Here is a 16,182-nt window from a genome sequence, read left to right as displayed (position 1 = left end):
TTAATTATGATTAATTACAATTATTTATATTGGCTTTCAGTAATAACTGTTGCAGAATTAAATTGCCATCAACTGATCTGTCTGTCCAGCGAACATTCAGTGCAAGTTTGTATCAACTCTAAGAAAGGATATTTCCTTGGCCACAGGAAATTATTTCTATTAATGCATTAGCGCATGTAGCAAGGGTCAAAATCGTAAAGAGACATTTAATTTGCAAGGCAGAACCAGAAACTCATGTAATTTGTGCACACAACTTTTATTAACTAAACACTAACGCAAACTAGTCTAACAAACAAACAAACATGCAATCACTCATACATTGATCTTATTGATCTTTAGTATTGTCATTACATATGCTTATACAACGAAATTATGTTAGAGCAATTAACATTATAATACATTCAACCCATAATATAAATAAATACTCTAAAAATATAAACAATATAAAAACACTACATGGGGAAAGTGCAAATGAGAGTTGATGGATGAAACCATCAGGAAAACCAGAGAATGCAGTTATGGAAAAAGTCATTTAACCACCCAAGTAAAACCATCAGCGCAGTTTATAACTGGGTCTATAACTTGTACTAATAACCTCGGTTTCATTTAGTTAAATATACAATACTTGCAATGCATTTGGTCATGACGAGTGTCCAGAATGCAGTCTCAGATGAAAGTCTTAATGGTTTCAAGGTTTTGGATTCCCAATCACGTTCTTCCAGGTTGAAGAGTGATGAATTTCAAAGATGTTCTGAGGTAGAAATGTTCTTCCAGGTAGAGAGTGGAAAAAGAGCTAAGAAAGAGATCTGCTGAGGTCCGAGGAGCTTTATTTGAATGGAAAGACGAGGCCGCAAGGCCTGGCACAAAACTTAGTGGTCAGAAGAGTTTTAGCTCACATCTTCCTCATCCTCTTAGGATCTAATAGAACTGCAGACTGCAGGGCCGTCACTTACGTGAGAGCTTTATCTGCTATAGAGGTCACATCTCTGGGGAGTCAAAGAGCCTATGGTGACTTGAACTTTTGAAGGGAAAGTTTACAACTCTTTGTCTCCATGCATGGCCATTTGCATATGAACCAGATTGGAAGTTGATATACAAACTATTAAAGATTCTTAGAACACTTATGTTGCATAGGTATCGACATATAATATACACTCTCAATTAGATCATCTGAAGACAAATTGATAGAGACCAAACATGATATACATGAGGTAATATTAACTAGTGTTCTATCATAAGCATGCATAAAACAGGATACAATACACAAAAACATATACAAGAACAGTAATATACACAATGACCTAAAGATATGTTCATTCAAAGAAAGGTTTTTCTGTGTATTAATTAGAGTCCATTTTTATGGCATAATGTCTCTTGTGCAGAGTGTTGCTCTGCCTGCATTCCTTTGAGCAATAAAACTGGTGTTATCAGATCGGTTGCCATAGTTGAGTAGTTGGACGCTTGAACATTTTGAGTTTACTCACTTCATTCGCGCGTGAAATTTACTTCACAAAAGACACAAATTCGCATTATGGGAGGGGCTTCTGCCAGGAGGCTCCAGTCTAGTTGCGAAATGGCTGACATGGATTTTGTTGAGAGGGTGGTTGCACTTTATGTGCTATGGAAAAACTGGATGCGTGTATTTCAGCTGAGAATGTAGTGTTTAAAACTCAAATCTGCATTTTATTTATGAAAACAGCGCCTATTTGAAAATTGTTGTTTCGGATTTGTGCCTCCGCTCGTAATCACGTCACTACTAGAGCAAGCTCCTGATTGGTTAACGCGGCGCGAATATCTGCCAAAGTTCAGATTTTTCAACTTAAGCGAATCGTGCTGCAGGATGTCTATTTGCGTCTTTGCATTGACTTAGCATGTAAATCACTCGCGCTTAACGCTTCATTCGCGTCTGGTGTGAACGCACCATTAGGTGTTAGATGCATTTCCGGGGAAGGGTCCACAGACCCTCATAGTTGGCCTTTTGGCTAGGTGAGGGGGCATAAGAGATTATTTGTTAAATATAACAAATAGTTATGTCTGATTGGTCTAAATGTTACAATGAGCTGTAAGCTCCAATCATCAAAATTAAAACAAAAGACTTTTGAAATGTTTTACTTTACATGTAATGAATCTAAAATATATGAAAGTTTCACTTTTTGAAACAAGTTACAAGAAAAAATGAACTTTCACTATATTAAAATTTTTTGAGATGTACCTGTAATCAGTAATGGAGTCAGACTGCTGCTTCTCACTAAGGGGTGTGTCTATGCTTATAGGGCAGCGACACAAATGGGCGGGACTTTTTCCCCTCGGTGATGTGAATGGAGGGAGAATCTGAAACGGCTCTTTCTTAGAGACGGTTTATGATTTTTTTTTTTTTTTAGATTATAAAAAATGAGTGGGTGGATTTTTAACATTATAGGCTGGTTGTTTTCACACACTGTGGCCACACAACTGTGTTCAAGCACCTTTTAAAAGTGTTTTTTGCATAATAGATACCCCTTAAAGTTATTTTTATGGGCTTTTTTATGCCTTTTGTTAGGATAGGACAGTAGCCAACGCTAATCAGCTTTGGTCTGTTTATCCATTTTGATTTCATAGAAGCAACCTCTATCAGTTGTCAGTTGTCAACCTCTATCAGTGTGTCAATGAACACGCGGTAGGGCTGCACAATATAAAAAAAAAAAAAAACTGACATTGTGATTATTTTGTAAATCCTTTTATTTTTTCCCAAATTCAATTTTTGTTTTTTTTCATTTAGATTTTTCTGGATTTGTTTTTTCCCAATTAAATGTTTCTAGACTCTGTTTTAATGGTTAAATTAAACCAGAAATAAATTTCTGGTAAGTAATTTTTCTGGTAAATATTCCTTAAATTATTTAGTAATAGTTTTATTAATAATAATTTATTAATAATAATAATTAAATTAAAGGGGTCATCGGATGCCCATTTTCCACAAGTTGATATGATTCTTTAGGGCAGGGGTGCCCAAACTCCGTCCTGTAGGGCCGGTGTCTTGCAGAGTTTAGATCCAACCCCAATTATGCACACCTGAAGCAGCTAATCAAGTTTTTACTAGGCATAATAGAAACTTCCCGGCAGGTGTGTTGAGGCTAAACTCTGCAGGATACCGGCCCTCCAGTACTGAGTTTAGGCACCCCTGCTTTTAGGGTCTTAATAAAGTCTTTAACATACTTTAAAATTTCTCACTGGTAGTGTAAAAAAAACTTTTTTTACCCTGTCAAAATCAGCTTTGTTTTCAGCGAGCTGTTTTTTAGTCCATGTTGCTTTAAATGCTAATGAGCTCTGCTGACCCTGCCCCTCTCTTCCATGGAGTGACGAGCAGGCTGTAAACTTCAGCCGCAAAACTGGTTAACTAGCACATTATTAGGAAAGGCGATTTGCAAAGATTCATAAAAACCCTTATACTCACTTCTGTAGATGAAGCTGGATCACGAATGATTTGTGCAAATATAGGTGCATTTTTGTAGATTGGGATTGGTGCATTCCCTTCAAAATGAAAGTAACGTTAATCCTCTGCGTCTTCAGCAGCTCAGATGTCGGGAGTAAATGACGACTGCTAAGTTCATTATTACATCCAGCAACTAAACACTTCAATCGCTTAATCGGAGACATTCAGCACATTGTCGACACAATGGCAGACAGCTCTCAGCTCACTCAGGGCGGGTCTAAGGTAAGATGGTCTTGTCAATCAACTATTGTGGGAGTGGCCTGTGCAGAACTACGTCATTCTGACAGGAATCTCAGAACTGCCTTATTTGAGAGAAGGGATTTAAAAAAAAATTAAAAATTTTTATCATTATAGGATGGATGTGTACGCACACTTCCAACACACATTTATGATCAAATAACTTGTGAATTTTTCATCCGATGACCCCTTTAAGTAATGTATTTCTGTCACAGTTTCTTCAAGTTAAAATAAACTTAGATTTTTTAAATAAACTTTCATTTTGGCAGTTTGCTGTGAAGACCTTTAAATTTCTGTTTGTAGGATGATTTTTTTATTTATTTATTTTTTATCAAAAGAAATGGTAAAATGCTCATGAAGTGACTCTCGTAGAAGTTCTAGAGATTGTTTATGTATTAATTCATGTGCTCATATTTTAAGGCCGCGCTTTAAAATGTGTGTAGTAAACCAAAATTTATTCTCACAGTTAATTCAGTCAGAGATACCATGAACATGCAGGATTCATATTTAAATAGTATTTTTGTGGCTTAATGTTCACAGGCACTGGTCCATATCGCGCTTTGATTTGTGTTCTCACCTACTTTTAATTTATTCCTCCAAAATTTGGCAAATTCCATGACATTCCGTGTTATACAATAAATCCCATTTTTTGACTATACCATGATTCTGTTTTCCACATCACGGAAATCATAGGACCCTAATATAAAGAATTACAGGAATATTCAACCGATAACTTGAATAGCTATATTTGGGAGGAATTTTGTTGGTGGTGATTTTGTTGGGGAGTGCATATGCATACAAAAAAAAGTTATAAATAAGCTGTGAAATGGATTTTTATTTGAGTGCAAATCATCATTTTAGGGTTAAACAATTTGGAAAAACATGAACAAAAATTTACAGGAACCAACTGAAACTCTTTCAGTAACCATAAATGGAAAAAAAAAAAAAATCTTTCCACTTGAGCTTTGAGAGGCCATGTTTCCATTGTTTTTGACAGTGGGATATGATTGTTTTCAGTATGACTTTGAAGTATAAGAAATACAGTGCCTTGTGAATATATTCATACCCCTTCATTTTTTCACATTTTATGTTGCTGCCTTATGTTAAACTGATTTAAATTACTTTTTTTTCCCCCACATCAATCTACACTCCATACACTATTTTGACAAAGCAAAAACAATTGTTAAAACTTTGTAAATTTATTAAAAATAAAAAACTTAAATAAGTGCATTGCATAAGTATTCATACCCTTAACTAAATATTTAACTGAAGTACCTTTACAGCCTCAAGTCCTTTTTGTTTGATGCGACAAGCTTTGCTCATCAACATTTGGCAATTATCTGCCATTTGTCTCTTCACTCTCAAGCTCTTTCAGGTTGGATGGGGGCAGACGCACATTTTCAGGTTTCTCCAGAAATATTTGACTGGGTTCAAGCTCAGGCTGTGGCTGGGCCACTCAAAGACATTCACAGCGTTGTGTATTATCCACTCTTGCTGTGTGCTTGGGGTCACTATCCTGTTGGAAGATAAACCTTCTGCCCAGTCTTAGGTTCTGAATGCTCTGGACTGGGTTTTCATTAAGGCTATCTCAATATTTTGGTGCATTGAGCTTTTCTTCTATTCTGATGAGTCCCTCAGTCCCTGCTGCTGAAAAGCAGCCCCATAGCATGAGACTGCTACCAGCACGCTTTACTTTTGGGATGGTACTCTGCAGGTGATAAGCAGAGCTGGTTCCCTTCAAACATGATGCTTAGAATTGAGGTTCATCAGACCAGAGAATCTTATTTCTCAGAGTCTGAGGGTCCTTCAGATGCTTTTTTGTAAATTCCAGTGTGTTTTCTTTTGTCTTCACTGAGGAGAGGATTGAGTTTGGCCACACCGCCATAAAGCCCAGATCGGTGGAGTGTTGCAGTGATGTTTGTCCTTCTGTAGATTTCTCCCATCTCCACATATGATCATGGAGCTCAACTGGAGTGACCATCAGGTTCTTAGTCACCACTCTAACCCCAAAGCCCTTCTCCATCAATTGCTCAGTTTGGCCAGGAGGCCAGCTCTAAGAAAAATCCTGGTTGTTTCAAACTTCTTCCATTTAAGGGTAACAGAGTCTACTATTGTGTACTACCAGTCGGGCTACCAAAATGTATCACTGCCCTGCCCGACGGGCTACCTTAAATACAGGGCTCCCACACAATGTTCCCTCTAAGCTGAGCGCGCGGCCGCGCTCTTCTTCCACCGTGGCCGCGCAGAAGAAATAATGTGCCTCGCGCACACAAAAATGAGTTGGGAAGCCATTTGATTGAATGCCGCAGTAAAAAGGGAAAGAATAGCAATGCTCGGACAAACCGCTATAGAGCTGATGTCACGACAGAGTTAGACCCGGTGAATGCGGTTTACAGGTTTCATAGAAAGAGAACGATGCACCAAATGAGTCGCTGTAGAAACTGAATACTTCAATGGTTGCGGTGTGCTCAACGAGAGCCAACGCAATGACGTGGAATAAAACGTCCTCATGTATTAAAGAACAGTTTTAAGTGTGTGTGAATGATTAAGTGCTGGAAATAGCGGAGGATGGGCAAAGAACGGAAACTGAAACATGTACAGTCACACACAAGTGTATTGTACAAACTGTACTTCATATCGATGTTTAGACAGCTATAGAATAATTCATGTGTTCACTTTTTTTTATATTTAACTTACAGATCTCAGCTTAAATTTTGCTTCAGTTTGTATTATATTCTATCAGTTTAAATAGTTTGTTTTGATAATATATTATGCTAGGGCTCTATTATAAACCTGATAAATAATTTATCTTGTTTTTGAGTCTTTGACTTTGAGTCTCTTGCTCATCAAGGCTGTATTCATTTCAAAAATACAGAAAAAACTGTTATATAGTGAAATATTATTGCAATTTCTAATATTGGTTTCCTATTTTAATACCTATACTTTAAAATAGCATTTATTCCTGTGATCAAAGCTGAATTTTCAGCATCATTCCTCCAGTCTTCAGTGTCCCATGATCCTTCAGAAATCTTTCTAATATGCTGATTTATTAACAGTGTTGAAACTGTTGTGCTGCTTCATATTTATTTGGAACCTGTGTTTCTTTTTTCTTTGATTCTTTGGTTACATTTACATTTACATTTAGCAGACGCTTTTATCCAAAGCGACTTACATTGCATTCAAGTTGCAGTTTTTACATTTTATCAGCTTTAATAAAAATAGATTAATAAAAAGTTTAAAAGAACAGCATTTATTCAAAATATAAATATTTTCTAACAATAGAAGTCTTTACTTCTTTAAAAAGAAATCTTTAATATCTATATTAATAGTATCTTTAAAAAGAAAGAAAAAACAAATGTCTGACCCCAAACTTTTGAATTAGTTTATATTGTAACACAAAATCAATATTTTGACTAAACACTGTTCTTTTTAACTTTTTATTTAAAAAATAAAAATATCACAGGTATATAAAAAAATACAGTATAAAAAAAAAAAAAAAAAGGTTTATTATAAAAAATTTCAAATCTGCATATTAGAATGACTTCTAAAGGATCATGTGACACTGAAAATACTGCTTTGCTTCACAGGAATGAATTACATTTTAAAGTATATTAAAATAGAAAGTTTATTTTAAATTGCAATATTATTTTGTGAAATAATATTCAGTATTTTTTATCAAATAGATACAGCCTTGATGAGCATAAGAAACTTCTTTTAAAAAACTTTGATCCAAACTTTTAAAACTTGTTTTCTCAGGTAACCTAAAATGTACATCATTTAGTTACATCAAGGGTCAAATCGAATATAAATAGCACATTAAAGTTAAAAGTTACACACTTTTTTGTGTGCATGCTGTACAGGTCTGGTATAAAGAATGCTTTTGCTCAGGTGACCGAAATGTCCGCCCAATAGAGAAGTTTTGCTCAGCAAGAAAAAAAATTAGAGGGAACATTGCTCCCATGGGTCCTTAAATTTGATACAACTAAATTGAAGAATTTTTAAGGCCTTAGACAGTTTTAAATGTTAAATGGTACAAGAAATAATTTTTCAAATTGCCTTAAATAGATTTTTAAGAATTCTGCAAATACCTTGTAAATAGTCAAATAAAACTATTTCCTTGAAATTCGTTGATATTTGTGTATTGAAAATGTTTTTGATTGACATTTATGGTCTTTATTTTATTTGGGCTAGTTAAATTAATTTTCGGGCTTCCAAAATCTGAAGAGTACCTGCCCAAAGGGCTACCAGGGATTTTGACATTTTGCGAGCTCTGGTCTACATGCTTCCGTGACACTTCAATGAAGCAGAATTTTTTTTTCTGAACTCTTCCCCAAATGTGTGGCTTGATGCAAAGCTGTTTCTGAGCTCTACAGACTGTTCTTTTGGCCCCAGGGCTTGGTTTATGCTCTGATATGCATTATCAGCTGTTGGACCTTTTATTAAGACGTGTGTGCCTTTCCAAATCATACCCATTCAATTGAATTTGCCACAGCTTACTTTCACTCAAAGTCTAGTAACACCTACAAACAATATGAATGCTCCGGAGCTAATTTCCAACTGTCCCAAATAAGGGTATGAGTACTTATGCAATGGAATCATTTAAATTTTTTATAAATTTGCAAAGATGTTAAAAACCCTTTTTTTATTTTCTTTGCTTTACCATAATAGTGTATGGAGTGTAGATTGATGTGGAAAAAAGTAATTTAAAGCAGTTTAGCATAAGGCAGCAACATAAAACGTGAAAAAAATTAAGGGGTATGAATACTTTCGCAAGGCACTATATAAGAGTACTGTTGTATTGTAAAATTAAGTATTTAAAATAATAATAGAATTTTTATAACATTGTCTTAATTTCCTCATTTTCAAATATTAAACTATCCAGCATTTGTTTTTGTGCATTGACAGCAATAAATACATGCGCTGCCAGTTTCAAAGGTGAAGTAGCACTAACACTGTTAGGTTCTAGCTTAACTTTGAGACGTTCTATCATGAGCTGCTTGTGTGTACATGAACAGTACTGACCTTCACTCTTGTTATCGTCAGGGCAAATTGTGAAGGCTGTGATTTATTTAAATAAATGTGCAATCGCGTTAAACCATATCCCGATATCCATTTTTATTTTGACACATTGTGCAGCACTAATACACATGCTCACAAATTTATACTAGAAGCCTATTTCATTATTCTTATTTCAATAACTTTGAAATTGAATAGATGCTGGTCATATTAATTCAAACCACTGACCGTGCTCCCCAAAGTTTTAAATTCCCCGAAAGCTCAAGGATTATCCCATTGTCAGTGGGAATGTTGCCCTGGCTATCTATGTTATAAGAGGAACTGTACCAAAGGCTGTCCACACAATCCTCATCAACGTCTGCCTGCTTTCAACAGGTCAATCTGGGTACTAGTAAAGGGAAAAAGAAAGCTTTAGTAGCTGGCAAAAGTGCATTATAGACCCTGGCAGTGTTAAAGGCACCCAGATTCAGCCTATTATAGGTACGTAAGAAAAATTGTGTTTGATGAAATGTCACAGACATATTTTATCCAGGACTTTGCAGTATTTCTTTCCCAGAGAGAGACGCTGCGTCTGTTAGAATCATGATATTGAGCGGCTCTGTGCAAGAAAACAGGCATCCCTTTGTTTGTGTGAATCCAGTCTTCCACTCTATTGTTCTCCCTTTTAGTATTGCTTGTATAACATTAATGTGCAGAAGATCAAAATATCACTCATTCTCTTTTTAGGAGTAGCAAAAAAAAAAAAACTTGGAATTTCATAAAAATGTCATCAGAGGTGGAAGAGCAGAGGGTTTCATTGTCTGGCATTAAATCGTCATAATGAGGAATGGAAACATGAGCTAAAATTGGAGGATTTTTTTTTTTGTCCCGTGCTCAGTGAAAGTCAGCCCACTCCACAGATGAAGTGCCTTTACTTTGGGAATATAAAAACAGGGACCTCTTGACGACCCAGAGATGTCCTTTTTGAACTGGTTTAATGATATGGGCAGGTGCATTTTATATGATACAATAAAAATCGATTTTCCGGCAAGGATTGAGAGAACCAGACCTTACACTGACTGTGGAGAGGGAGAGCGAGTACTTGGTACTAAAGAAATCCTTCAGTTTTTGAAGAGGGAAGACCTGGATTTTGAGTGAGAGAGCGCATTAGAACCTTTGGGAAATAAGCAATCGGAAAGAAATGCAGAGGAAAAATAGATTTAAACCCTTGAAACTGATCAGATTTGGTAATAACACTCCCCTGGAGGCACAACATCTGTTATATCTCAATTAGCATGAGGTTTTTATTTGATGACAGAATGAAGAAAAAATATCTTCAGACCTTAGGCCAAACCTTTTGACTATTTAGGCCAAAAACAAGCTAATCCACCACGTTGAACCAGAGCTTTATTAAAGCCATGACTAAGTCAATGAACTGCGACTGTTGATGCGTTCTGCCAATAACTGTCAGATTGAGAGACTGCTGTAATTTTCAGAACGCCAGCAGCTCTGTGACCCAAACGAAACCGAAATGTTGACTAAATCTCAACTGTTCGTCAGGAAAGATGGGAAGGCTTCAACAGAGAGTGGGAGGGGAAGTTGCCGTCTGACAATGGCCATGCGCCATGGCTTCGTTAAGCTTGCCGCTGTCTTGTATGCTAATGCCAAATTCCAACATTTCCATACTTGCTATGTGCTTAATTAGCTTCTCAGCAAAATTTTAAATGTTTTAAATCTGGTCAAAAGCTTCTGATTTAGAGTGGCAATATGTTTTATAGCGTCATATCGCTCTCAGTATGGGTTCCATGTTTATGTGTTGTAAAAGTTGAGTCTATATTAGTAAACCACTCAAACCCTGCCATGTTCTTTGAGACTGGCACCAAATGCCAAGATTGCCCACATAAACACTTATTTAGGACCCACAAGCCCAGAAAGGTCAAAGGCCATGCTAGAAAGTCCATAACTAGCCTATACCAAGACTGTAATGTCATGAAAAGAGTTCTTAGTGGTGGGAGGTTGATGTGTTTGTTATAAAGTATGTCTGATTTTAGCTTCTTGTATTTTTGCTGTTTTTCTGCAATGTCAGTTTGTTTTTAACTGTAAAAATATTTAATGAATAATGACTCTTGATCATTTTCTTGGGCTTTTAAGCACCAAAGTGTAACATGCCAGGGTATAAAAGTGCGGTCTGTTTATTCACTCTACTGTTCCTGTGATCAAAACCACTGGAGATCCAGACCTCAAGCTATAACTCTGTGTAGAGCATTAAATATCAGTTTATAGTTTTATCTTTTATCACATGTTGATATTTTTGCATTTATGCATCTAAAGCAGTTTTATTGTAAACAAAAAAGAATACTTTTTAATTAAGTCAATGTTGAGGGCATCTATGAAAGTCCTTTTTGGAAGCTGGTTTTTGGAATACTGTGGGGAAAGTGTGTTTTGGACTTTTTTGGGGCATTTTTTGTGTCTTTAAAAATAACATTGACTGAATTTATTTGTTTGTTGTTTAGGAGGAGGATTTCCAGGAGATGATCAGTACCGCTCAGATGATGGAAAACCAGTACGGTCACCTCTTTGAAAAGGTCATTGTGAACGATGACCTCACGATTGCCTTCAACGAGCTCAAGCAGGCCCTCAAAAAATTGGAGACAGAAGCTCACTGGGTGCCTGTCAGCTGGACTCATTCCTGAGTGTCAGCACAAAACAGGACAAAAAGAAGGGAACAACGCATCAAATTTGGGGGGAACTATGGGAAGGACTTTTAAGAACTGTGAAAGATTTAGTTTTATTGTGTATTTTTATTTTTGGTTGTAGATGGTGACAGGGAAATATTTTAGTTGACACATCTGAAATGGTTTATCTGTTTTTGGAGACTAAAGTGGAAACGTATAGGTTTGTTTTTGTTTTGTCGTGGCGGATATAGTTGAACGGGTATAACTGCACTCAGAAAGTCAGCAAACGCCTGATTGTTTAGCCGCCGCTGAGTGTCTCAGACTGCCAATCAAGTGGTCTGGTGGCGTTGACCACTCCTTAGTATATTTTTAACATTAGTTTATAGAAACCAAAGGGATGATTATTATTTTTCTGTGCTCAAAGTACACATTTTTGTATTTCAGAACTTGTAGTCCATTGGCCTGTTACTCTGCAGCTAGTTTAATCAGCACAGCATTAACATTATACATGGGGGGGGGGGGCATAAAGTGAGGCATCAGTGGGCCCAAAGTGGTTTTATTTAAATAGAAAATTAATATATTTTGATATTTTTTGGACTTTTACTTTTTTAGCCCGTTCCCTGTTGAGATTTTTAAATTAAAATCAGAGCTGTGAGGATTTATTTAGCCTTTTTAGTAAGTGCTCATGGCTGATCAAAGCCTCAGGGTCCCTGTAGACAGAGCTTTTATTAATGTACAGTATAACCCTATTTTTGCAGAAGCTGACTTCTTTCATTCAGTTCCATCTATCTGTTTTTTTTCTATTCCCTTTTCCTTCCATTTTCATTTTCCTTTATTGCCCAGTCTACAAGGACTAGCTGTTGTTGAGGGCAAGCATTTGGAAAGGACATATGAGGGAATGTACTCAGTCTGAGCTGATTATTCAAGTCTTGGAAGTTTAACAGCAGCACTTCCACAATTGAATCTCAGTGAAATTGATGTGAAAGGGTAACCTCGAATGTTACAAGGCATTTCAGACAGGATTAGTTCACCCAAAATGAAAATTCTGTCATAATTCAGTTCTATTGTATAACTTGGAGGACTTAGAACATGAGTCAAATGGACTTCAAAGTTACTTTATTATTTTTGGTGCTCAACAGTCCCCTTCCACCTTAACTCGTGTGTAACACATACATAGAAAGAATGTCATATGGATTTGTAACCACTTGTGATGCTCTAAAATTTCAGCAACCCAAGATGGAAACAGGTCGAAACAGGAAAAAAAATAAAAATAGTTTCCAGCCTAAATAGCTTTGATATAACCAGTGACGTTTAATTAATGCTTCTCGGATGATGCATTTTGACTGTCACAATCTATTTTGTGCACCTAAAGTGAATAAGGTACAAAAGGGTCAACATGTCTGGATGCATTTCAACGTGAGAAAAAGAAAGCTGAAGTAGCAAAATGTAAACTTCGTTTGACTGAAATATCAAGCGGTGGCTCATTTCCGAAGACTGTGACTGCTTTAATTTAATCATCTGAGAACATCCTGAAGTTACTCAAATTTAAGTACCCAAGCTTTTTTTTTCAGTTTTCGACTAAATGTCAAATTTTATTTTATTGTTAAAAAATCATTTTGATGCAGCACTAGTAACAACGTGAGGGTGCATAAATGTTGACAGAATCGTAATTTATTGGGTGAACAAGGTTAAGTCTTTTCAGACATAAAGGGATAAAGATAATGTGTTAAAATAAATGGATACATAAAGGGATAATGACTCAATGTGTTTTTGTCGTCATTTTCTTCTTTTAATACATTGGTTTGCAATCAGTGTCAATCTCTTGGTGCACTGACGTTTGTTCATTTGCTTCACTGTTATGTTTGTCCTTGCCTTGTTTTTCATATATTTCTGTTTTTATTTTCATACAAAACAGATTCTAACCTTTTGTCAAGCTTCAAAGTCTTTCTTAAATGAAATATGCAAAGCGAATATTGAATCCTGTATTTTAGTAATATACCTCTTTATCTGGTTGTCTGTCCTCTGCCAAGTGGTCTCAGATTAATTTTGTGGAAGCCTCATCTGAACAACAATTCATTTACCTGTATTGTTTCGTTCTGTCAATGATCATGAGTTTACAGCCTGTGCTGTTATAAAACATCTCCTCCAAATGGACATTAAATATGTCAATCAATTATGTTCTGTACTCTTTTTATTCAACACGGTTATGAGGAGAGATGCGTTTTTGTTCCTAGTGCCATAATTAATAACCAGTGTTTCCTTTAATAGTTAATTCACATTCAGACACAAAGGACCAGTGGGACAGACTCATCGCTCACTACTGAGATCTCGCTGTCTGATGAAATGCCAAAATAAACCAGCAGCCAACACAGCGACCCATAATCCTCCAGCTCCCTCAGCCCACTCAGACCTGATAGTGAGCTGATTGAATGTGACTGATGAAAGTGATGGATGACATGATGAGACAGGAAGATGAACAGGGGTTGAGTGTAGCTGGCCAAGAAAGAGGTAACCATGTTTTTCAAGACTGATAGAAGCCCACTTCATGTGTCACTAATTTATTTGTGTTTTCACCCTTGTTCTTGGTATTAGTAAAGAGAGAGTTCCCCAAATGAGAGGGTGCTCACTGCAGAGCCAAATGGGAGGAGCTGGAGCTCTAGCTCCCCCTCGCTGGAGGTAATGGGCGGAGATAGACACCTAACCACACCCTTACCCTATCACTAAACATAACTCCACCCATTACTTCACACAGAGGTGGAGCTGGACCTCCAGAGAGTGGGAGCTGGAGTTATTTGGCTCTGCAGTGAGCAGTACTTGCAAATTACACAAATTCTTCTGTGGAACACAAAAGGTGAATTATTTATTATTAATAATATTATTAATTATTTAAAGTATTATTTTGGCTCCAGAACAACATAACCATAAGTGGTCTATATGATTTGTGCAATGTTTACCAAGTGTTCTAAAGCCATACAATAGATAGACTTGTGAAATTTAAAAATCTTGACGTCAACTTTTTTTTTTTTTTTGACATGTTTGAGAGAAATGGCAATCTCTGATTCATAAATGAACCATTCTTTTGAGTTGAATCTTTTTAATGAATCTGTTCACCAGATTCCAAAACAGGTCTGAATCATTTGTTCATGAATCAGACAGATCCAGTTCTCAAGTTCAATGACTCAGTTACACAGCAGTTAACATCTCACTGAAAAAGGTAATTGGTGAATAAAAATTTAAAGGGATAGTTCACCAAAAAAAAAAAAAGTAAATTGTCACATTTCTCGAAATATCTTTTTTTGTTCAGCAGAAGAAAGTATGGTAAATCATGCAGATTAGGAATGGCATGATGTGTATACGTTGAGATTTTCATTTAAATTGTGCCTTTAAATGTTCTTACAGACTTGTTTTATAGCGCACTGGTCATATTGACTCTTTTTAAGCTTTTATTGTGCGTTTGTGTCCTTTTGAAGTGTAGTGTCCATTTATGTAAATAGGAAAAAGGGCAAACAGTACCGTAATCAATTTTTTTTCCCTGTTACATGAAAAAAATTAAGTTGTGAATTTGATGACAAGGTGAGTAAATGATGACTGAATTTAACTATTCCTTTCAACATACAATTTTGAAAAAATAAATTATTTTTTTCTTCTAAATTATGAATAAAGGCAAGAACCAGAAAAAAACTGGACTTAAAATAAGGAAAGAACCCAAATGTCAGTGTTACAACATGCTTGAGCATGTCCTTACTCTCTTTTCCATCCATTTCCCCCTCACTTCTTTTCCTTTAGACTGTCAAACGCAGGAAGTGTGTCACAGGACTGCTGATCTTGTGAAGCGTGGGAATGTTGGGATGTTGTAATGCTTTTGTAATAATAATAAGGATGTGTTTGTGTGTGTCAGGTAGAGACCATTATACCAACCTCCTCTGATTACCATCTTTGTCTCAACTGGCCTGTCAGAAAGCCAGTGCCACTTACAGCCATGACTGAGCTCAGCAGGTTTGGCAGGAGTAAAATGAGGAAATGACAGAGCGAGTCGGGCCGGAGGAGGAAAAGACAGACCGTCTACTTTAAACTTAATCAGCACTGGTGCCGCCGCGCCTTAACACTTGTCTGTCTGAAGCTGTGGCCATTGTGATGAAAACGTTTTGATGCCTTGCTCACTTAGCACACCTCCTGATCTCTTTGAGGCAGATCCTGGGGTGAAAAGTCCAGCAGCCCCACTTAGGTTGTCTCTTCTCTATTCATTTAGTCTTTGTGGAGATTAATTTAGGTACCTCCGTTTTTGTTTGTTTGCTCCATGTGTCAGAGGTTCTCAGGATTCTCTCAGAGTTCCCAGGGCTCTTGTGATGGTGCCACGCTTGGCTTTTCATTCTTAGTTAAACCGTGAAAATGGTGTGGATGAATGATGGTCTGTTTCATTAGGAAAGGTTATGTGTGGTATGTAAGCGAGACGCTCTCAGGAGGAGGGAGGAATGAGCGTCTTTGTCTCAAGGCCGTGTTCATGACTTGTCCATCAAAAAACTAATGTGTGACGTGTGTTTTTGAGAGAAACTCATGCATCCAGTGGCGTCGAGGACATATTTTTGTTACTTTTTTTTAAATTGCTGTATTTATTAATTTTTTTTAAATATACTACTGTTATAGTATATACCACAACTTTGAGGTCTGTGAGATTTTTATTATTACTTAAAGAATTCTCAAGACTGATCATATTTATCAAATGAATATTGATTGTGAAATATTATTAATTTAAACCGATTTCCATTTTAATAAATACTTTTCCGCTGCGTTTCTCGAGTCTTCGGT

At 36.4% G+C, this 16,182-nt stretch overlaps 1 protein-coding gene across 1 annotated transcript in view; it reads left to right on the top strand.

Annotated features, from left to right (window-relative positions):
• The window catches only part of mpp7a (MAGUK p55 scaffold protein 7a), a 180,258-nt gene extending 166,707 nt beyond the window's left edge, over positions 1-13,551 (top strand). Inside the window, exon 18 of the mRNA XM_079398287.1 lies at positions 11,215-13,551. Coding sequence (XP_079254413.1) covers positions 11,215-11,394 — 180 coding nt within the window. The 3' untranslated portion in view covers positions 11,395-13,551. The remainder of the gene's footprint in view (positions 1-11,214) is intronic.
• The last annotated feature ends 2,631 nt before the right edge of the window (positions 13,552-16,182 follow it).

Source organism: Barbus barbus (assembly GCF_936440315.1).
Source record: "Barbus barbus genome assembly, chromosome: 38".
Lineage (NCBI taxonomy): Eukaryota > Metazoa > Chordata > Actinopteri > Cypriniformes > Cyprinidae > Barbus > Barbus barbus.
Note: the sequence above shows the minus strand (reverse complement) of the source record. Positions and strands in the feature narration are given on the sequence as shown.